Here is a 21,671-nt window from a genome sequence, read left to right on the forward strand (position 1 = left end):
CCCCGCAACAGGGTGAGCTCCCGTTGCTTGGTTCCTGCTCCTGCCAACCTAGCAGTTCGAAAGCACATCAAAGTGCAAATAGATAAATAGGTACGGCTCCGGCAGGAAGGTGAACAGCATTTCCGTGCACTGCTCTGGTTCGCCAGAAGCGGCTTAGTCATGCTGGCCACATGACCTGGAAGCTGTACGCCAGCTCCCTCGGCCAATAAAGCGAGATGAGTGCCGCAACCCCAGAGTCGGTCACGACTGGACCTAATGGTGAGGGGTCCCTTTACCTTTACCTTTACACCAGGAACAGGGAACTCATGATCCTCCAGATCAGCAGGTCTCAACCTGTGGGTCCCCAGATGATGTTGGACTACAACTCCCATCATCCCTGAGCTCTGGCCTTGCTAACTAGGGGTGATGGGAGCTGTAGTTCAACAACATCTGGGGACCCACAGGTTGAGAAAGGCTGCTGCAGATGGTGATGTTGGACTACAACTCTCATCTTCCCTGACCACTAGCTGTTTTGATTGGGGCTGATGGGAGTGGAAGTTAAATGCCACCTGGAGGGCCACAGTTTCCGCATCTCTGTGCTGCACCTTTGGGAAGGCCATAATAAAGCAACTGGGTTCCAATTAAAGCTGCTGTCTCACTCCCACTTTTTACTTCCTAAAAGGTGACGTGAGCATTGGCATCAAGTGTGCACCAGGCGTTGTGGGCCCAGCAGAGGCAGACATAGACTTTGACATCATTCGGAATGACAATGACACCTTCACAGTCAAGTATACACCCCGCGGTGCTGGCAGCTACACCATTATGGTGCTTTTTGCTGACCAGGTAAGAGCTCCTCTTACTGCAGAAGGGTGGGGGTGGGGAGGAGGCAACAAGGGTGTAGGAAGCAGTGTTTTCACTTGCTTCATGTTCACCTGCAGGCCACCCCCACCAGCCCCATCAGAATCAAGGTGGATCCCTCACATGATGCCAGCAAAGTCAAGGCCGAGGGACCTGGACTCAACAGGAGTGGTGAGCTGGGGGACGCTCTGTAAATGGGGGTGAATTGGGGCTGAACTGTATGGCTGGGTATCGGGATCCTTGGAGCCTAAGCTAGAGCAAGGATGACTAAAATTCCCCCCAAAGGTACCTGTTTCTCTTAAAATTTGTGCAGGAGCTTTGAAGCTCCAACTCTTTAGACCCACTGATTCCCATACTTAGAAGTATGCATGACTCTGGATCCAGGACGGTGCTTGTGTTATGGACCGCCAAATAGTGGGGGCATGACTTATCAATCCTTGGTGGGGTGGGGCTTTGTTAGTCCTCAGTACTCCTTGAGTAGCATTTCTATCCCTCCCTCCCATACTGATAGGATCCTGCGCGTAACCAGGGATTATTGGGAATGCTCCCAGGAGGTCACATGGTGGGGAAGGGGCTGTGGTTGGGTTACAGGCCTTCCTTCCTCTGCTGTCCAAAGTTTCTCTCAAGTTTATGAGGAGAGGGCATCTAAGGGCATTCTCTCTCCAGTGTTGTCCCATCTCTTGCTGCATGCAAGAAATCCTCAACCACCCCTTTGGAAGTCAAGAGTGGATGGTGTGAGGAAGGAAATGGGAATACTGAACCTCTAGTATGGGCAGCTGAAGGCAGCTGACAAAAGCATTTTATTGAGTGTCCCAATTTGCAAAATCGGTAGAACTCAAACCTAGGCAAGAGGTGGCTTTGGGCGAATGGTTTGTGTCCTAAACTGGATGATTGGGGTGGGGGGGGGTTTCGGTAAGCATTGTACTAAGGAGCTTATTAGAAAAGTTGTTTAACTTTCACCTCCCTTCACTACAGGTGTGGAGATAGGCAAACCAACCTACTTCACAGTCAACACAAAGGCAGCTGGCAAGGCTAAGCTGGATGTCCAGTTCACTGGCCCGGCCAAAGGAGAGGCAGTTAGAGACTCTGAAATAATTGACCACCATGACAACACTTATACTGTCAAATACACCCCTGTGCAACAGGTGAGTGATGGGGAGGAGACCTGGGATCTTAAGGGCTCTCTTATCCCTGAGGCAAGATTTCTTAGTCAGTAGCAGACTTCATCCCAGAATACACAAAGCCGGCTAGGATCTGGCGTTCTTCAAACCCTAATAAGAGCAAGGAAAGAGGAACCTGGAGTGGCAGCTTTAGGCAAATAGGATGGTTTGTGGCTTGCATTTAGGGTTGGTGTTCTAGCCTAGTCTTGTCCCGGATGTGCTGTATGCAAGGTCTCCCCCTCCCCTCGCGGAGGAGCCCTTGCTAAGTGTTGGGAGGAGTTGCTGTCCAGATACAGGCTTACAGTCTCAGTTAAAGTAGTCTTTAAAATCTACTCAGGTAAGAAACTAGATTTGGCTGTGGCTTGGGGCGGGAGAAGGCTGTCTCTTTATCACTCAAAAATGGTGTCTTTAAGTGATGACAGTCATGGTTCTTGACTTTCAGGGTAACATTGGAGTGAATGTTACATATGGAGGAGACCACATCCCCAAAAGCCCTTTCAGTGTGGGAGTGGCACCCACCCTGGACCTCGGCAAGATCAAGATCTCTGGACTTGGCGACAGTATGTATCCCAGTGACTTAAATGCATTTATGACATCATTATAGCATAGTTTTGGCCAGCATGAGGGCTAGAAACCTGCTTTTAAAACAGCCATATGGATCTCCAGATTTTTGCAGTAGTAACAGGACGGGCTCTTTGTGAAGTCATCCTGGCTCTGGTTGCATCACTGCATGCCTCTATTATTTCATCTGTTCAAAATTTCAAGCTGCAGTCTTTCTTGGCTGGTATACCCAAAGAAAATGTCTTTAAAATGTAAAAGTCTTTGCTCATTAGAGTAAGCCTAATTTTATAAAAGCAGCACAAGAGTCAAATTTGGGAATAAGGTAAGATAGCTCTAGTAAAGGTATTGTGTTCCTACAAGTTATAATTTGATCTAAACCCACCCTTAAATTAGTTTGTCTCTGCCCCCCTCCTTTCAAATGAAGATTGAGTTGAACTAGTTCAGTCTTCCCCCAACTTGGTGTTTTCCAGATGTTTTCAACTACAATGTGCTTGGGGCGAACCATGTTGTAGTCCAAAACATCTGGAGGGCACCAGATGTGGAGGAGGGTGATGCCTGAACTGTACAGCTGCTGTTTACACAACCCTTGTTGGGTTTCTTTAGAAAAAAAAGATTATTAAAAGGTAATCACCTAATAAAAAAATGATCTATCACACACTTAAAGGTCTACTCTGTTTCTCTGCAGTCATTGGCTTGTCTGAAGTAGGTCGGCCATGTCAACTTAATCCTTGAGGATTACAATACAGCCAGTGTTTGCAGCGGGCTGGTAAAGCCTTCTGGGATCAGACCAAGAGCCCATCTGTTCCAGCATCCCTTGGGAGGTTTTGGCCCCTGCAAAGCAGATCCAGGCAGCTCAGAAGAAATGTCCACATTGAGAAGTCTTGCATTAATAGGGTTTTGCAGGCCTGCAATTTTGCAGAGCAAATGTAGAATAGTTTTGCTCTGTTCCTTGCTGTCTTGGGTTTATGAGTTCCAGGAGGCATTGTCCTTCAAGCATACTCACTTTTGCAAATGTACTTTTACAGCCATAAAAACTAGTGTGGGACCTTTCCTGAGTCTTGGGGCCAAATCACATTGCCCTTAAAACACACAGAGTTCTGCCCAAAATGGCGGCGGCAGCACATCTAGCACTCCTGGTTCTCATCCGCATTCTCTCCCCCAGCAGCAACTTACCCATTAGAACTTGCCCTGGGGTTTCAGTCAGCTGCATTTTTGCCAACCCAGCTCCCGCCATCCTCTTCACCAGCCTGTGATGTGAAGCAGCGACATCATAATTTTATTTGTATGCTTCCCTCCTACAAAAAAATCCAAGCAGCTTTTGCAGCCTAGGAAACTGGAATGCATCTCAATCAGTTGTCACAAGAACAATTTCACGGCAAAAGAAAATCGCAATGGCAAATATAATAATGTACAAACCCCATAATTGCAGTGCTATAAATATAACAAGATTACATTAACACCACATTTCCTGGCAATAGCAGAAATAACAAGGGGAGCTGGGTGGTTTCCCCTTGGTCCTAGCAAATGCACCTCCCATGATGTTGCCTGTTGTGGCAGGGCTAGCAAGCCTGCTGCATGTTAAGGGTGAAGCTCAATGCAATGGCCTTTGGAGTGGCAGCTGTGCGAGTCTGCAGAATGATTCTAAGCTATTGCAGCAGCATTCTCCTTCTGCCCATCTCCACCCTCCCCCTTGACACATTGCAGTTTCTGTGCTATGCATGTGTGTACATTCCTCCCCATACCATGTGGCAGAGCCTCCACACAATAAAAATCCCTGTCAACCCATCGGTGCTACCAACATCAGCAAGCTTTAAACTGGTCTTTTGGAGTCTTGCCCCAACAAGATTGGGGGCATTTTGTCACACAGGCAATCATCTACTACACCCCCCGGAAGGGTTTTGGGGTTCCATGGAGGTCAAACCATGATTGGAAAATTCCCCATTTTTAGATGCCTCCCAAGTGGCAGCTGGATTAAAAATCTTTGCTTCCTGGAGACCTGCCAGGGCCAAATGATTGGAAGCACTCCAAGGTCTTTGTTTTTTTCAGGAAACATTAGTCATGCCAGTATTTCTCTCTCCCCACAACTTAACCCCAGCCACAAAGTATTGTCACCTTCTCTAGGCCTTAGGAAGTGGTGCCATAAATCTGAGAAACCGCTATCTAGGAATCCAGTGGATGGTTCTGTCTTTGCAATTCTTAAACTGCTCTCTATAGGGCAGGCAGAGCAGTGTACTTGGGGGTAGGAATACTTGGCCCAGAAGAGGAGGATCTCTCCCCTTCTTTAATTCAAAGGGCCAAATACACTTAAGATCTGATACAAACATGCACACTCTACCTCCCGCACTTTGTTTTTTGCAGAAGTGGAAGTGGGCAAGGACCAGGAGTTCACCGTCAAGTCCAAGGGGGCTGGTGGCCAAGGCAAGGTGGCTGCCAAGATCACAGGCCCCTCCAGCAAGCCTGTGCCCTGCAAGGTGGAGCCAGGCCTCAGCTCCGACAATAGCGTGGTGAAGTTCATCCCCCGGGAAGAGGGGCCTTATGAAGTAGACGTGACCTATGATGGTGTGCCAGTCCCAGGCAGCCCCTTCCCTGTGGAGGCTGTACCCCCCACCAACCCATCCAAGGTAGGAGCTCCTCATCCCACCCACCACCCACCCCCATTAACGTGGCAGAGGGATTGGGGCTTGTTGGCTGATGCATAGTCTCTGTGTGGAGGCGCAGAACAGTCGTCTACTTGCCACCTCTTGTGTTCTAGAACTCTGGGCGGTTTCTTGCAGCATGTATGTGGTGGTGGTCTCATGGGGCATGCACAGAGTGCCCTGTTTTTGAAGTGCCTTTCCTCACCGAATTTGTTTTGTCCTAAATCTTGACTTTTCTTTTCTTCCTGTCTCAAACCTTCCATTCTTGTAACTTCACAGTACAATAACATTCTGACCTAGCTAGCAAGCTCTAGCCATTTCATGTATTTAGACCAGGCCAAGCGGGCCTGGTTAGGGGGCATACGGAGGCCCTGTGGGCAGGAAACCTCTATTATGCAGACAGCAAATCCTTAAGAGTCTAGATTAATCTGACAGTGTGGATGTTGGTTATTCCAGTGGGTGGGTGGGGCTTATATATTTGTGTGCACCATAGTAGGAGTATGTGTGACCGTAGTAGGAGAGATGCATCCTCTCCCTAGGCAAATTAGTGCTTGAGTTTCCAAAAAAACCCAAAACCTTGAATGCCCTTAATTCTTCTTTCCTGAAAAGCAGGGCTTGTCTAGTAGTGCAGACGAGTCGAGGTGGGGGCTGTACTGACTAATTTCTGGGTGGGGGAGCCTGCTGTTCTCCATATGTTGTAAGACTCCTATCATCCCTGACCATTGGCCATGCTGGCTGCTGGGACTGCTAGGAGCTGGGAGTGAAATGGCACCTGGAAGAGGGGCCCTGGTCCCCCATCCTCCTGGACTAGAGCCTTCTCATCGCTGTGCTAACTTGTCTCTGGGTGGTTGCCGCTGTAGATGGAGATCTGCACACATCTCCATGAACTCAGTCACTCAGAGCCCTGCATAGATCTGAAGGGGCAAGTTGACCATTTATAAAGCATTTATCTTCATCTGGGTGCAGCAAAAAGTCACCTTTTGAAGGTGGGAGGGTTTGCCTTGATAAATCCTTTTTATTTAAAGGTCTTGTTTGATGGGCCAAAGTGACCATGGAGCATTCTTCTTCTGTCTTCTCTTTCCTTGTTCCCCCTGCCCTTGGCCTGTCCCAGGTGAAGGCCTATGGACCAGGCCTGAAGGGTGGCTTGGCTGGCGCTCCTGCCCCCTTTACCATAGATACCAAAGGGGCTGGCAACGGAGGCCTTGGCCTGACTGTGGAGGGCCCTTGTGAGGCCAAGATCGAGTGCCTGGACAATGGAGATGGCACCTGCTCCGTCTCTTACCTGCCCACGGAGCCTGGCGAATACAACATCAACATCCTCTTTGCTGACACCCATGTGCCGGGCTCTCCCTTCAAAGCCCAGGTGCTGCCTGGCTTTGATCCGTCCAAAGTGAAGTGTTCTGGGCCAGGGCTGGAGCACGCCACGGTGGGGCAGGCGGGAGAGTTCAGCGTGGACTGCTCCAGCGCCGGCAGCGCAGAGCTCACCATTGAGATCATTTCGGAAAGCGGCACACAGGCTGAGGTCCACGTGCGGGATAACGGCGATGGCACCTACACCATCACTTACATCCCTCTCTGCCCGGGTGTCTACACCATCACAATCAAATACGGTGGGCAGCCTGTGCCAAACTTCCCCAGCAAGCTCAATGTGGAACCAGCTGTGGACACGTCTGGAGTTAAAGTCTACGGGCCTGGAGTGGAAGGCAAAGGTGAGGCTGGCTGGGCCCTCTCCTCGGAAGAGACAGAAGGGGTAGAAAGTCAAACCTGTTATATACTGGTGACAAGTGGGCACAGTGTGGTGGTAAACCATTTTGTCCTGAGCCTGGGGCTTCATAATAAGGGGCTTGGAGGTGTAGGCTAGGGAGGAGAGTAATGGGGGGTGAAGACTCTTCAGCTCAAGCTTGGCTGTGATAGATGGCCTCCATCTTGCCCTGAGCATGTCTTATTTGGCCTGGGGATACTTCAGGCGATGGGTGCAAACACCTTGGGGCTTTGGCTCAGACCCACATTCCAAATTACTTTCCCAGGTGAGGCTGGATACAGTGTAGGTCCTCGGGTCATTCATGAAACAGGATGCAAAATGAGACTGGGTTGGGAGAGTCCTGTTGTGCAGCCTCCTTCCGTATTCTGTGACTTTTGACCCTGCTTGTGCTCACCAGGTGTGTTCCGTGAAGCCACCACAGAGTTCAGCGTAGATGCACGAGCCCTGACTAAGGCTGGAGGCCCTCATGTCAAGACGAGAGTGTCCAATCCCTCAGGAAACCTGACCGAGAGCTATGTGCGTGATAATGGGGATGGGACCTACAATGTGGAGTACACTCCATATGAAGATGGTGAGAGAGCTGTGTAGCGGCAGGGAGGGGTGTTCATGATGTGGGGAGCCCCCTTGGTACTGATGGTGCAGACCCTAATGGAGGGCTGTGGATTTCCAAGATCCTCTTCGACGCTTGCCTCACAGACTGCCCTTTTTGCTTTGAAAATGTGCCCAGTTTCATGGCCAATTAAAGCTGCTGTTCAGTCTTCAGTGTTGGCCACCTGAGACTTCTGGCCCTACTATTGGGCAAGATGAGGTGACCTCCTTTTTGGAAACTGTGGAGAGTGAAAATGTGTGTGTAGCATGCACGCATGCTCTTTAATCATGACTGTTAAGCATGTGCTCCATCAAACCTTTTTGTCTCATATATCAAAATGTCTTGGGCTGCTTGAGCCTAGGCATTAAGGGAATAGTCCCAGAGGAGTGAGCTTGGTTGCCACCAGTCTGCGCACACCTGAGGTCACAGGAGGGCTTCCTCGATGCATAGGCTTTGAAGTTTGAGGCATAACACCCAAGAGCTCCAGCTTTCCCCTTCTTCTTCTTCAGGTGTCCACTCTATTGATGTGACTTACAACGGCAGCCCTGTGCCGAGCAGCCCCTTCCGGGTGCCTGTAACAGAAGGATGTGACCCCACAAGGGTTCGAGTGCATGGTCCTGGCATCCAAAGTGGGACCACCAACAAGCCCAACAAATTCACGGTGGAGACCAGGTAAAACTGGAGAGAGACCAAGGAGGATTGCTCTGCAAAGGGTGCGGCCTGAAAAGGGCATCGCCTCCTGGTTTGGGCAGCCGACCTGGCCTGCTCCCTTGGGAGGTGCAGCCCAGCCCTCAAAAGAAGCTGTGCTAATCTGTAACGGGCAGGAAGGAGGTCATCTGCCACCCTCTAATGGATCACCTTGGTGACTGCTAGGAATTTTGCAGGAGTGCTGGGCTTTAAAATGCAATAGCAAAAAGTAAATTAAAAGTTTTGTGCTTTTTATAATATTGCAGGCAAAGCACCTTTAGTAAAGGTTTTATTCTTTTAGAGTTTTGTATCTTAGTCAATTGCTTTTATGTGGTAAGTGACAAATGTAATAAATGTGAAAAGCATCTCTTTAATGAGATGAGATCCTGACCAGCTTTTTGCGGTGACAGTAATGCAGCACTGAGCTAGTTGGAGAAGCAGCCTGGAAAATGAAGTCGGCTCCTAGCAGTAGCACTTCTAATTTCTAAAGGTGGTGAGAACATAAGAAAAAATGCTCTCTGTTGGGATTCCTTTGCTTTACATCAAATCTGCTTCCTTCAGGGCCCAAAGATTGGCGAGAAAGTGTGTTAAAAGGATAAGCAGGAAAACATGGTTGGAAGGACAGATAAGACTAGGCAGGCTGTGGTCTGATCCAGCCACCCAGGCAAAACAAGATAGCATACTTAAGCTACAACTAATCCTTAAGGCAACCAAAATGGTTTCTTGCTCTGTGAATTTTAAATTTTAAAATGCATTGGCCTGAGGCAATGAGTCTGTGGCGACTCCCAACTATCACAGGCTTTGATTTGTTGATCAATTGGGGTCTTTTAGAGTCAAAACTGGTTTCTTCTTCTACAGGGGTGCTGGTTCTGGTGGACTGGGCCTAGCTGTTGAAGGTCCCTCTGAAGCAAAGATGTCATGCACTGACAACAAAGATGGCAGCTGTTCAGTGGAATACATTCCCTATGAACCTGGCACCTACAACCTCAACGTCACTTATGGTGGCCACCAAGTGCCAGGTACCGATTGAGGCTGCGTTGTGTGTGTGGCAGTGGTAGGCAGGAAGTGGCATGGGCAACTGATTTATAGGTTGGTGATGGTGGTATCTTCTGTCGCTCTTGGCATACATGGCCCTAGAGAGGGAGAGGGAGCCTCTGGCCCATGGTCCTAATGAGGCCTGGCAGGAGTCCTAATTTGGCCCACAATAGTTTTCCCTGAGTCCTGCCCACCTGCCATCATATAGCATTTGGTGTGAGGCAGGTAAAGATGCGGCTTCCTGCCTAAAGTGGGATTCGACTGAATTGCTGTTGGGGATTGCAATGTTTTGTGCCTTTGGCCAAGTGCTTTGATTTTGCACTGCCTGGGCAAAGGAAACACATTGCCAGCTGCCATGGTAACATCAGGTGATTGACACCTGGGTGGCCCTGCACATCTGCCAAAATGGCTGACAAGGTCTGGGTGACTTAGGGATCTGGTCCACTGACCGGAAAAGATTGCTCTTCCCTTGGCTCCACAATTCAATTGTTGCTCTTGATTTTTCACCACTTTGGTGTTTTCTTTTTTGCGGGCAGGGCACTGGTGGAAATTAAGGCTGCCTTTCTAGCCGAAAGAGAGGCATATAGTCTCATTAGGCTCTCCTGGTACCTAAATAATGAAAGCAAGACTTCAAACTGCCCCAGGTTCCTTGGCCTAAATATTCCGCAAAACAAGTTTATATCCATCTCTGTTTTGCGTTCTTGGTGCACTTTGTCAGCTCTCCTCTGAGCAATCTCCAGCAAAGCAGGAGTGGGCTGGGCCTGCAGGATGGTGTAATGCTTAGTGTGGGATCAAAGGCTGCGGAGCGTAGGGCATAGGGGTGGGGGACCTGTGACTCCCCAACTCCCATCATTGCTGAGCATTGGTCATGCCGCCTGTGGCCCTTCCAGCTCTACAATTCTATGGTTTTATGATTGTATGCTTCGCTTGAGTCCCCTGAAAGATCAAAGAGACAGGCAATTGGATTGCAAATAGGACTTGCTGGTTAGGAAAGTTGGCCTCCTGAAACACAAGCGTGGGTGGGACTCAAAAGCAAGAGACTTCTTTTAAAACTGCATTTGATGTAAGGAGTGTGTGCTTTACCTGAAACCCTGGAGTGGTTTCTGGGCTCAAATCCAACTTTTTTCATCCCCTTCTCTCTCTCTTCATAGGGAGCCCCTTCAAAGTGCCTGTGCATGATGTGATAGATTCATCTAAAGTTAAATGTTCAGGCCCTGGCCTGACTCCAGGTGTTGTCAGAGCCAATGTCCCCCAGTCCTTCACGGTTGACACCAGCAAGGCAGGTGTGGCGCCCCTCCAGGTCAAAGTTCAGGGCCCTAAAGGTAAGCAAATCTCGGCTTGACTAGACCAGTAGTGCCTTCCTGGGGCTTGGCCCTTCTCTCACCTGTTGAACTCTTCCTGCAGGAGTGGTGGAGCCTGTAGATGTGGTGGACAATGCTGACGGGACTCAGACCGCGAGCTACGTGCCAAGCCGGGAAGGCCCATACAGCATTGCTGTGCACTATGGAGATGAGGAGGTGCCCCGCAGGTATGGGTTGTGGATTGGCCACAGCTTCTAGCCCCTCTGAGCCAAGGCAGAGACTCTAACAGTGATGGCTGCTTTTTGATGTTTCCAAAGCTTCAAATGATTTCACTGGGTGTTTGTAAACCCAGCATTTGAGAATCTGAGGCTTGGGGACTTACCTCTCAGGATAATGTTTTTAAAGTTTCATTTGAACACGTTGGGCAAGTTGTTTGAGAGAGGGCCTCTGCAAATCTATTAAAGACTCCCATGTAATCAATGTAATCAATGTTGGAAGCGAAACCTTATGCCACAGATCTTTTTGTCTCTTGCTGTTGACTGGCAAATTGTGTTAGAGCAAAAACTGGCACAAGACTTGAAAGCTTTTCCTGGAACACTGAGCCCAGTGTACAATGTCTTACACTTACCAGTTGTTTCTGCTGAATGTGCTGTCCTGTCAATGGGAACTTCTCATGGGTAGAGGATTTCCTCAGGCTGCAGTGCCCTCAGATTGGTATATAATGCCTTTATTTTGTGTAAGAGAAAGATGAGAAAGAGGAATGATCCTGTGGGGGAACACCTGTGCACCCTGGAATTGAGGGATGGGGGTGTGGCCATTTCTGTCAGTTGCCTAACATTAACAGAGGCACTTCTCTCCCTCCCTCTTTTATATGCCCACAGTCCATTCAAGGTTAAGGTTCTTCCCACACATGATGCCAGCAAGGTAAAGGCTAGTGGCCCAGGACTGAACACAACAGGTGTGCCAGCCAGCCTGCCTGTGGAGTTCACAATTGATGCCAAGGATGCTGGAGAGGGCTTGCTGGCCGTCCAGATCACCGTAAGTGGAACAATGTCCAAAGGGGAGATGAATGCAGGTTGGGGGTTGTTGTGAGAAGGCCTTCAGGGCAGAGGGGTCGGTTCCACAGTAGATACTTGGGGGAGAAATCAATGGGCGATAATGTGGAAAATATGGGACAAGTCTGAAGGTACACATAAACTGCAGTCAGGTGGACTGTGAGCTCCTTCATTCAGTCACGTGGTGACACTGCCTTGTGGCAACATCCTCACTGATTTCTATAAGCCCTATGGTCACATAGCCATACTTGCTGTCTTGTACAGGAGTGGGAGCTTTGATAACAAGTCCAAATGGCAGAAAACGCTGCCTTGTTCATTTTCCAGAGCTTTCTGCCCTTGACTCAGACTACCCTTCTCATCCTACACTTAGAAGGGCCACCAACTCTGCACTTGGTGTGAGTCTCTTGACTCCTGAGTATCCCACTGCAGCAAGACAGTAGATTTCAGTACTCATTTTGACCCAGAGGTCTATAGTGGTGGCAAGCCTTAAGCTGAGCTTGCATCTAAAGCACAACAAGGGTTTTGTGTAGGTCACTGACCAATTTCACAACTCCTCCTTGGTAATCCCAGTTTATTCATGCTTTGCTCAGCCCCCCCCCCTTTAAACATAAAATGTCCTTTCAGTGCTTTCCTATGTAACAGCAAGAAATGCTCATGGCGGAGGCCGTCCTTCTTGTGCCACACTGGGTTCAAGTGGGTTTTCACTCATACAAATTCCTGTCAGATTCTCGTGACCATAACAACTTGGGGCAGGGACCTAGGTTTTGAATGGCTGCTGCAGTTGCCGCCTCTTAACTTGAAATGCTTGCCTTCCTTCTAAACCCCCCTTCCTGGGCTGTGCCGTGGCCAGGATCCTGAGGGCAAGCCCAAAAAAGCCACCATCCGTGACAACCAAGATGGCACCTACACTGTGTCGTATGTCCCAGACATGACCGGCCGGTACACTATCCTCATCAAGTACGGTGGGGATGAGATCCCCTACTCGCCGTACCGCATCCGGGCCCTGCCCACTGGCGACGCCAGCAAGTGCACCGTCACAGGTGAGCGCTCCTCCCAGGTGAGGGTCTTGGGGGGGGGTGAGGGCTGCTGGAGGGTGGGGCGAGCCACGCTAAAATAATGCCACGCCCTCCCACCACATTGATTGCTTTTTGCCGGGCACATCCGGCCACACCGCTCACCCACCGTGGGGAGGGAAATGCCACATTGCCTACGTTCTCCTGTGTTTTATTTTAATTGTGCACTGTTCCGTGTGATTCTTGTCTCACTCTGATTACCCTTGCTCTTTGCCCTTTCACCTCAGTGTCGATTGGAGGTCATGGGCTAGGTAAGCAGCTTGCTAATGGCTTCCTTCCCCCACCCCAAGTATGCCTGCCTGCCTGCCTGCCTGCCTGCTCTCGCTGCTTCCTTTTCTGCTGCATGGTCTCACACTGGCATTGGGCTTCACCTCTGCCCCAGGTCAGAGAGGAGAGGGCAGCCAGGCTTCCCTGCCCAAAGGGCTGGTTGGGCTGCTCCATCTGGAAGGGACCTCTTTTTCTCAAAGCAGGTGCCTGCTGAAAACTGAGTCAGTTGCTAATATAGAACTTCACAGAACCTGGATAAAAGCTGCCATTTCCCTGGTTAGGCTATAAAAGAAGCATATGTATTCCTTGGTCTGTTAAAACCTTGCCAGGACCAAAATGATCAGGTGGGCGCTTAAAGTGCAGTGCCACTGATTACTCAGTTAAAGCTTCTAGTTCAGGGATTGGGGGGGGGGGCTGTGGCACTTGCAGTGGTGCACCTCCTCCCAGGCATAGCCAGCATGGCCCAGTGGTCAGGGATGATGAGAACTGTAGTCCCTATATCTGAAGGGACACAGCCCTGCTTTAGTTGTTGGTGTTTGTTTTGGGCTTTTAAAAAAATGATCTCCCCTGTGCTTGCTGCTAAACAAGAACTGTTTTCAGTAGCTCCCTTTGATACCTGTTCCACTTTCAGCAAACATGTGATGAGTTTGAATGATAGGACTTGTGCCAGCCTAAGGAATGCCAGCTTTACAAGTAGCGCACGTGAAGGCAGTTGGGGCCCGTACTTTGTCTTAACCCATTATGGACTGCTGAAATCAGTAGTGGCTCTTCAGGGTCCCAGGCAGAGAGAGGCCTTTTGCAGACCTGCTAGAGAAGCTGTTCCTTGAAGCAAAGATGCTAGGGGTCAAAACAGGGTCCTTCCTTTCTTTTTCATTTTTCAGTTTTTTTTTACTTGCAGAGATGAGCCACTAGTTTGCCCCTGCTGGAACATATTTACTTTTTGCTTCTTCCAGCAGGATAGGATTGCTGTGAACTAAGCCTCTGCTTCAGAGGCAGAAAAGAGGCAACTTTTGGGGAGGGGGAAGGAGAGCTGGAAGCCGTGCATTTTCTCCAACTCTAGCCATTGATAGGAAGCAAGGAGGTGGATCTGAATGTTAGTGGTGGGTTGGATTATGGCTGTCATGGTACATTTCCCCCTTCCACCCCCTTCTCTCCACCCTCCCTGCCTCCCCAAATAGTCCTCTCCTACCCTTTGCCTCCCTCTCCATCTTCCATCCATCTCCTGCTGTGCTTGCCTAATGAGGGGCGTGAGCTTGTGAATCAGGAAATGGATCAGGTACATGCATGTTTCTTAACTCTGGGGAAGGCTTCTGTCTACAGGCAGGCATGTTGCAAGCATTGTGGTGGCTCAGGGGACCACTTAGGTTTGTGGGAGTCCTTGTTGACGTTGTCTTGGCTTTCCACAAGAAGTGTGCTTCAGGGGTCTCTATCAGGCACGTGAACGGATTTTGTTTGCCACATTTCTATACTGTCAAATAGCTTGAGAAAACTGAGCAGTTCACAAGAATAAGAGGCTAAAACCGTAACACATAAAAATCTAAAACAACTACAGAATAAATTATTATTATTATTATTTATACCCTGCCCTTCCCAGCCAAGACGGGCGGCTCACACCAAGTATAAAACAATTGATTAAAATACAACTTAAAAACAAGATTAAAATACAACATTAAAATGCAGCCTCATTTCAGTAGAAACTCAAATCAAAAACAAAAATGTCATCAAACCAAAGCAAAAGCAACAGAGCAGCAACACTTCTTTTAAATGCAAAGGCCCTGGGAGCACTGAAACGTCTTTTCCTATCATCCAAAAGATCAGTGCAGGTGCCAGGCGAGTCTCTTTGGAGAGGGCATTCCGCAGCCCAGGTGCCCCCACTGGAAAGGTCATCAGGGTGAATTCCTGGCAGCAGCTTCAGACCATCTTCAGGGAAGCTCGGTTCCCCACCCCAAGTGTAAGGGGAAAATAACACCTCATGGTCTTCCTAAGCAGCTCATAAGCTGCTGATAGAGCCCGAGACCACAGTGAAGAAACATCATTATTTATTCAATTTATTTACTGTCCTTTATTAATGACACATTACAGAACATCAGTGATAAAAGCATAATAAAAAGCATACAGGCAGACAGCCTAATAATAAAATAGTCATCATCATAACAGTCCTCCCCCCCCCCCCCGCATTTTTCCAGGCTGTGGGCCATAGCCATAGGCCTGGGTAAAGAGGAATGTTTTTGCCTGGTGCCTAAATATGCACTATCTCATCTCCCCCCCCCACTTGCATCCTCCATGCAGCTTGACAGGCAAACTGGTAGCCCACGGCTTGTCTTTGCTATCCAGAGGGCTTAGGAGTCAAATTTGGCTGGACATAAAGCTAAACATTTCCCCTTCCCAGCACTCATTCCCAAAAACACACTCTCATAGCCAGCACTAGGGGCCCAGTTTTTATTATTGTGTGTGTAGCTCTGATCATGATTTGCCATTTTACAATAGGAACCTAAGCCAACAATAGAAATCTCGATTCAGCTTGAACTTGATGTTGATGTGATGAGGGGAGAACCCAAACATTATATTTACAGCAGCTTCTCTGTTTGTTAACAGTGTTGTTGCTTTTGGAAATCTCTTTAAGCCAGAGCCCTCTCTGTAAGAAGGATTAACCCACTGTGGTGCCTTCCAGATCTTGTTGGGCAAACTCCCATTGGCTCCAGTTTCTGTGGCCATTGGTCAGGTAGGATGGGAGCTCAAGGGCACCATGTTGGCTGCCTCATGTTGGCTGCCTTTAAGCTAGTTTGAAAGTCTGTGGCTCAAAATCTCCTCTTGTGCTTTGATTGCATAGGGTTCATTCTTCAGTGAAAACAAGCACTTCCTTGGCATTGGCCAACCCCTAGTTACCCAAAGCTGTAACATCCCTTGCTTTATGAACAACCAATGCTGCTGCTGGGGTCCAATCATGGCTTTAGTTGCCTTAACTCCATCTTGCTTTAGTCCTTTTTTAAAAATGTGATGTTATCTGTTTCCTTGGGGGCTTGGTGTCAGATGGCAAGAGTTGGGTCTGATCCAGCTCCCAGCCTCCTGTGCAAGCTGGAAGGGTTTTTTAACCCCCCACCTCAACACAATTTGCATGGGGGGCTCTGACAGCCTCTCCTCTGCACCTCAACCACCTTCTCCCTTGCATGAGCACATCTGAAAATGGGAGTGAGCCACTGAGGTGCATTGGAGAAGAGTGTCTGGTAGATAGTGGTGGGTGGGTGGGTGGGTGGGTAACATAGCTTGGCTGAGTTCTAAACATTGTCCTGCCGAAAACTTAACTGCTGACCAGGCTTTGGTATTGGCTGGAACAGCCATCATTTTGAGCCAATTGTGGTGTCTGCAAATGCAGGCCTCTCATGTGAATGCAGGTATTCCTGGAAAGAGCTTGCATGAGGTGCACCAGCAAGTGTGAACTGGCCCTAGTGTTCCAGCCTGTGTTTTCCTACTTGGAGAGTTTCCTTTCATTCTCTATCATCCATTGTAAAAGCCTTTGGCTTTATACAATAAAACTGATCACTTGTACTTGCAACTGAATGGGTGAATATAGTCCATTGGTAAGGTGCTCTGTTTTGACCTACAGTGGCTTAATTCATCTATGTAATATTGGTCCTCCCACAATTTGGTCAACCTGCCCTTTGTCTCAAAGTCCCCATGAGGCCATGTCAGCTGGTATAAGAGGCTGGGAGCTTAGGGAGACCCATGGTGCATGATGGGAAGGAGTTGGGAATTGGACTCAAGTTCTCCATTCCTCATTGGCTTTCCCTTCTGCCAGGAGCTGGCATTGGGCCCACCATCCAAATTGGTGAGGAGACGGTGATCACGGTGGATGCCAAGGCTGCTGGGAAGGGCAAGGTGACTTGCACGGTGTGCACTCCTGATGGCACAGAGGTGGACGTGGATGTGGTGGAAAATGAGGACGGCACCTTTGACATCTTCTACACGGCGCCCCAGCCAGGCAAATATGTCATCTGTGTGCGCTTCGGAGGAGAGCACATTCCCAACAGTCCTTTCCAGGTTACGGTGAGTCTTGGGGTGACCAGGGAGCAGGATGTGGCCAGAGGTGTCTGGTTCAGCAAAAGGCTTCATGGCTAGCATGGTGCTGATGTTGGAAGGCTCATAAATGTGCAAGGTCAAGTCTTGTCCTGCGGTAGTTCTGCCTCCTTTAAATGAGTGATAATGGAGCTTCCTGCCATATTGACTTAGAAGCCCAGAACTGTGGTGGTGAGATGATTTTACCTGAAAGAGTGGGGGCAGTATTAGCAAAGGAGCTCTGTCTTTGTTTCGGATACTTCTTGTGTGTCTGTCCCAAAACTTGTGACATGTTAGATAGAACACTCCTCCTGGCACTGAGTTCAGATCTAAGCCCTGGGCTACATCTGAGCTGTTTGACACGAATGAACATACATACATGCATGCATGGGAAGTGGGAGGTGTGTCCCCTTGTCAAAAAAAAGCTCGTGCATTCTAGATCTGAGAATTATACGTTCTGGGCTCTGCTTGTTTGCTCTAGGGTTGAATGTTCTCAATGGCAAAAATCCAAAATCCTGCAGAAAGGAGGCTCTGTTCAGACTAATTGGGGTTGTTGGGTCTTTTTAGAAGAAATTGCATCCATGATCAGATTAGAAATATAGTGGTTGTTCCCCGTTCCCCCAAAATAGAGGGTGTCATAAGAGCACAGGCAGAGGGAGAAGTTCTGTGCAGTGCAGCATAGCATATAGAATGCTCCCAGCTGCTGAAACAAAAGCTGCTGAAAACTCCACCTCAGCCTCAGATTTTGCCACATTGCAGTCATGGGGGCTAGACACATTATTTTAAACAGATCATTGGTATGTCCAGTTTTATAACCTGCTGCTTTTTGAGGGGTGGGGGTATGGTAACTTCAGGGCAGAACTTGCTCTGTTTCTTGCCTTTAGGGACTCTTTGCAGGAGCAGATGTCTCAGTTTGCTTCAGAATAATCAAGCGGGCAGCCCCCTGCTCACTCCTATGGAGGATGCATGTGCAGAAAAAGGGTGGCAGAAAAGGCTGTGCTGCTCTGATGTACAGATTGTTTGTTTATCTTGTTATTTCATAAAATTTATACACCCCTTGATGGTAAAAACAATCTATATTTGCTCCCTCTGCTTCTTATTTGTGTGGTGAGATCAAGTAAAAGGGATCATTACTCAGAAGTAGCAGAATTCTCATCTGCAGATGGGAAATTGCATTTTTGAAGGCTTCTCCGTGTACACTCCCTGCCTGTGGTGTAGTACTGCAGCATAGGGGCCATTTCTGGGGGGACCTGGGTGCTGAGGCACCCACAAATTTTTCACTGGGTCCCGGGGGGGGCACCCCAACGCAGCGCACGCATGACATTTCATGGTGCGCCAAGGCACAATGGGGCTCGTTGCAGCCACAGGAGGGACCATTGGGCCCCCTCAGCCCCCCCTCAGGCCATGTGATGACATGCGTGTAACATGCTGGGCACCCACAACGTGAGGTGGAACCCGGTGTACGTGTACAGCAGCATGTGATTTTAATGTACCCCTCTGTCTAATGATCTTCTGTGCTACTACTTTTGAAAAAAATAGGGTTCCTTGAAATGGTGCAAATTCTACTGACTGAGGGCTTATCCACACTTACTTTTTCCTCCAGGCATAAGCGTACTTAAAAACTCGTATGTCAGAGTGTTCTTCTCTCACCTTGCCCTGGAGCTTTCTCCACAAAAACCCGCTCTTTAGTGCTCAATCGGAGCAAAGGTCAATTTGGGTTTCCTGCGGATTGCCGTTTGCTCCAATTGAGCTTTAAAGCAGTGGCAGACCTTGGGGCCCCCAATTTCAGCGTCACCCTGTGCAACACCAAAATTTGGCGCACTCCCCACCTCTTGGCTCTTTCCTTCTGTGTAATAGTTGTGCTCCCAAGGCTCCACGCCCAGGGCAGCCAAATCGGCCACGCTCCCCTAAACCTGCCTCTGTTTAAAGAGTGGGTTTCTGTGGGGAAAAGTCGTGAGCAAAAAGAAGGTGCTTGGACACCATGCCTAGAAAAAGTAGAGGGAAAGTAAGTGTGGATAAGCCCATATTTTGCACAATGTGTTTATCTGGAGCCCAGCGTCAAATCTGTTACATTCAGATTGCATCGATGTGAAATATCCAAAAAATGTGTTTTGTGTGTTTTTAAAAAAAATGTGAGCTAGGAACTTGCACACAAATGTTACATGCACGCACACACACAAAACTTGTCCTGCTGTAACATGTGACTCATTGGTTGGCTTTTGTAGACCCAGCCTTCCTGTTTAATGCATTACTCACTCTTTCCAGGTTCCAATGCAAAAGGAACCCTCTGGCTCAGTCACAGAACGTGGAGGAAGGCAGGAAGCGGTTGGGAAGGGACAGTGTCCCTTTTTTCTTTATGAGCATTGTCTTGTGTGTGTTAGAAACAAGCAAGCAAATGTCCCTCTGCCAGGGAAGTTTTGACTCAGTGGAAAGCATTTTTGAACCTGATTTCTTCCTCTTCCTCTCTTACCCCACCTCATAGCCAAGAAACTGGAGTCTCTCCACTTGAGCACAGATTTCTTGCACAACTGAACTTCTGCTTTAACTCTGTTAAAAGCATCACCAGCAACAAAAACCTGTTAATATTCTTCTTCCCCACCTCCATTTCATCCTTAACATTTTTATAGCACTTGCAGAGTTCAATAGGCCTAGCTGAGTCCCAGGAAAAATTGCCTAGGATCGCAACCAGGACTGGCCCAGAACATTTTTCTCCCTGAGGCTCTGTGTGTTGTGTGTGTTCTTTTCCCCTAGTTCTGCTGTAATTCAGTACTATATCACAGTAGTAGCTTATACCCATGAATTATAGAATTTCAGAGTTGGAAGGGACCCCAAGGGTTATCTAGTCCAACCCCCTGCAATGCAGGATCAAGGTTCCCCATCCAATTGGAAACCATACCGGACCCTGCTTAGCTTTGCAAATATGCTAGCACCTACCTTATTACCCAGATTTTTCTGGAGTTCTCCCGCCCCGCCCCCTACAAAGTGTCTCTGCAGAATAAAACAAGTCCTGCCTATCTTAACTCTTCTAGTCATTTATTTGCATCCACTTCATGCAGGCTTCTTAAAATGGCACAATCCCTCCCTAGGGAATAGAATGGCTATGACAGAAAATCCAGATCATAATTCATTCAGCAGGATGTTCTCCCCCCCCCCACACACACACCTCCAGCTCTATCCCTGAGAGCTATAAGGTGTGTGTGACCATCCCATAAAATAGCCAGAAGACTTTTTAGCATTGCAGTTTCCTGTGCTTTTTGTGTGCAAAAGGAGAAACCCCATTCTCAGCCCACAGGCCACATTTTTGGGCTGTCTCTCTGCCCTAGACATAAATTGGCACCACGTTGCAACATGTGCGTTTCAGGCAATGAGATCATTATTTTGCGTTGGCAAACAGAATAGGTTTCCTTGTGCAGGCCTGGTCATACAATACTTCAGCTACATGCAAACTTGAAATACTTTGCACCAGAGTGTGTGGCTTCTATAATTGTGGACATTATCTTTGGGTGGGGGCTCACAGGGGTGCTGTCACTCCCCATCACCTTTTTCCTGGTGTACCTGGGTTAGACTGTGACTTAGCACAGTTAGACTTTCTGAATGTCTAAGCTTAGGTTTCCTTTGAAAAGCAAATTCCTAGCTCCATTGATTGTTTACTACTTTGGGTGAGGGGTGTGTGTGTGGATGCCAGATTCAAGCCCTTTCTGAAGCAAATAATTCTCAAAACAATCATAGGTGCCCTATGTTGCCATATTGCTGTGGGAGATACGTGTGGGATACTATCCTCTGGCAAAGAGCTAGTATCTGAGAGAAGCATTGTTTTGTGCAATAATGACCGAGCACTGAAGGTTTTTTCTTTTTAATTTTTTCTTACTGTTTTTGCAAAGGGGCTGGACTTGTCCCAGGGAGATGGTGGTTATGGGATGACATGATGGCAGCATGCTTGCCAGAAAGGGCCACTGGGCTGTTTCCCCTGTTCCTGTGGTTTTAAGTTCTGAAATGGAAGCACGGCAGGGTTGTCCTGGCCCTGAGCCGGCCTCTCCACTGGTCCGTTCTAACACTCTTGCCCCATTCCCGCCACAGGCCCTGGATGGCGAGCGCACGACCCCCCAGCAGATGGCCCAGCCGATGCGGGCCCCACCCTACGCATATCCACCTGGTGCACAGCAGCCCTGGGGACCGGCAGTAACAGTTCAGTTTCTTGGAGGAAAAGCTAGCCCAGGGCATTCTGGGTGGGGGGAGCACCCCATGGAATTCAGCCGCCTCTGCTTTGCGCTGTTTGCCACTGCTTGGGAGGGGGGAGCTGGTTTTCTGCTTGAGGTCGCAAGATCAAAGGTTCCCTGCTCCTTTAAACAAAAACATCTGGTGGCAAGGTTAGACTATGAACCCACATCTGGAAACTGCAGATGGGTTAGAACGTGCGCCAAGAAATGGAAACCCACTCCCAGGAAAGGCTCCCGGCCTTTGCCCTGAGAGTTGTTGAAACTGATGTTCAAATTATTGGTTTTTTTCATTTTTGGTATTCTTGGTGGAAACAATAATCTAACCCAGGGTTTCCCAAACTTGGATCTCCAGCTGTTTTTGGATTGCAGTTCGCATGATCCCTGAGCACTGGTCCTGCTAGCTAAGGGTGATGGAAGTTGTAGTCCAACAACAGCTGG

The 21,671-nt window shown here is 48.6% G+C and overlaps 1 protein-coding gene across 8 annotated transcripts in view; it reads left to right on the forward strand.

The window, feature by feature from the left end:
* FLNA (filamin A) overlaps positions 1-21,671 on the forward strand; it is an 80,635-nt gene that overhangs the window by 38,601 nt on the left and 20,363 nt on the right. For 2 of the 8 annotated variants that reach the window (XM_083718048.1, XM_083718046.1), the window contains exons 17-32: positions 662-822; positions 918-1,008; positions 1,813-1,982; positions 2,440-2,557; positions 4,917-5,179; positions 6,306-6,903; positions 7,354-7,527; positions 8,055-8,217; positions 9,091-9,251; positions 10,419-10,589; positions 10,672-10,795; positions 11,450-11,606; positions 12,474-12,663; positions 12,924-12,947; positions 16,760-17,007; positions 21,094-21,201. In XM_083718048.1, coding sequence (XP_083574174.1) covers positions 662-822; positions 918-1,008; positions 1,813-1,982; positions 2,440-2,557; positions 4,917-5,179; positions 6,306-6,903; positions 7,354-7,527; positions 8,055-8,217; positions 9,091-9,251; positions 10,419-10,589; positions 10,672-10,795; positions 11,450-11,606; positions 12,474-12,663; positions 12,924-12,947; positions 16,760-17,007; positions 21,094-21,201 — 2,921 coding nt within the window. The remainder of the gene's footprint in view (positions 1-661; positions 823-917; positions 1,009-1,812; positions 1,983-2,439; positions 2,558-4,916; positions 5,180-6,305; positions 6,904-7,353; positions 7,528-8,054; positions 8,218-9,090; positions 9,252-10,418; positions 10,590-10,671; positions 10,796-11,449; positions 11,607-12,473; positions 12,664-12,923; positions 12,948-16,759; positions 17,008-21,093; positions 21,202-21,671) is intronic. The other 6 variants (XM_083718049.1, XM_083718047.1, XM_083718052.1 and 3 more) reach the window with 3 other exon arrangements.

The sequence above is a fragment of the Podarcis gaigeae genome, assembly GCF_964106915.1.
Source record: "Podarcis gaigeae genome assembly, chromosome: 17".
Taxonomy (NCBI): Eukaryota; Metazoa; Chordata; class Lepidosauria; order Squamata; family Lacertidae; genus Podarcis; species Podarcis gaigeae.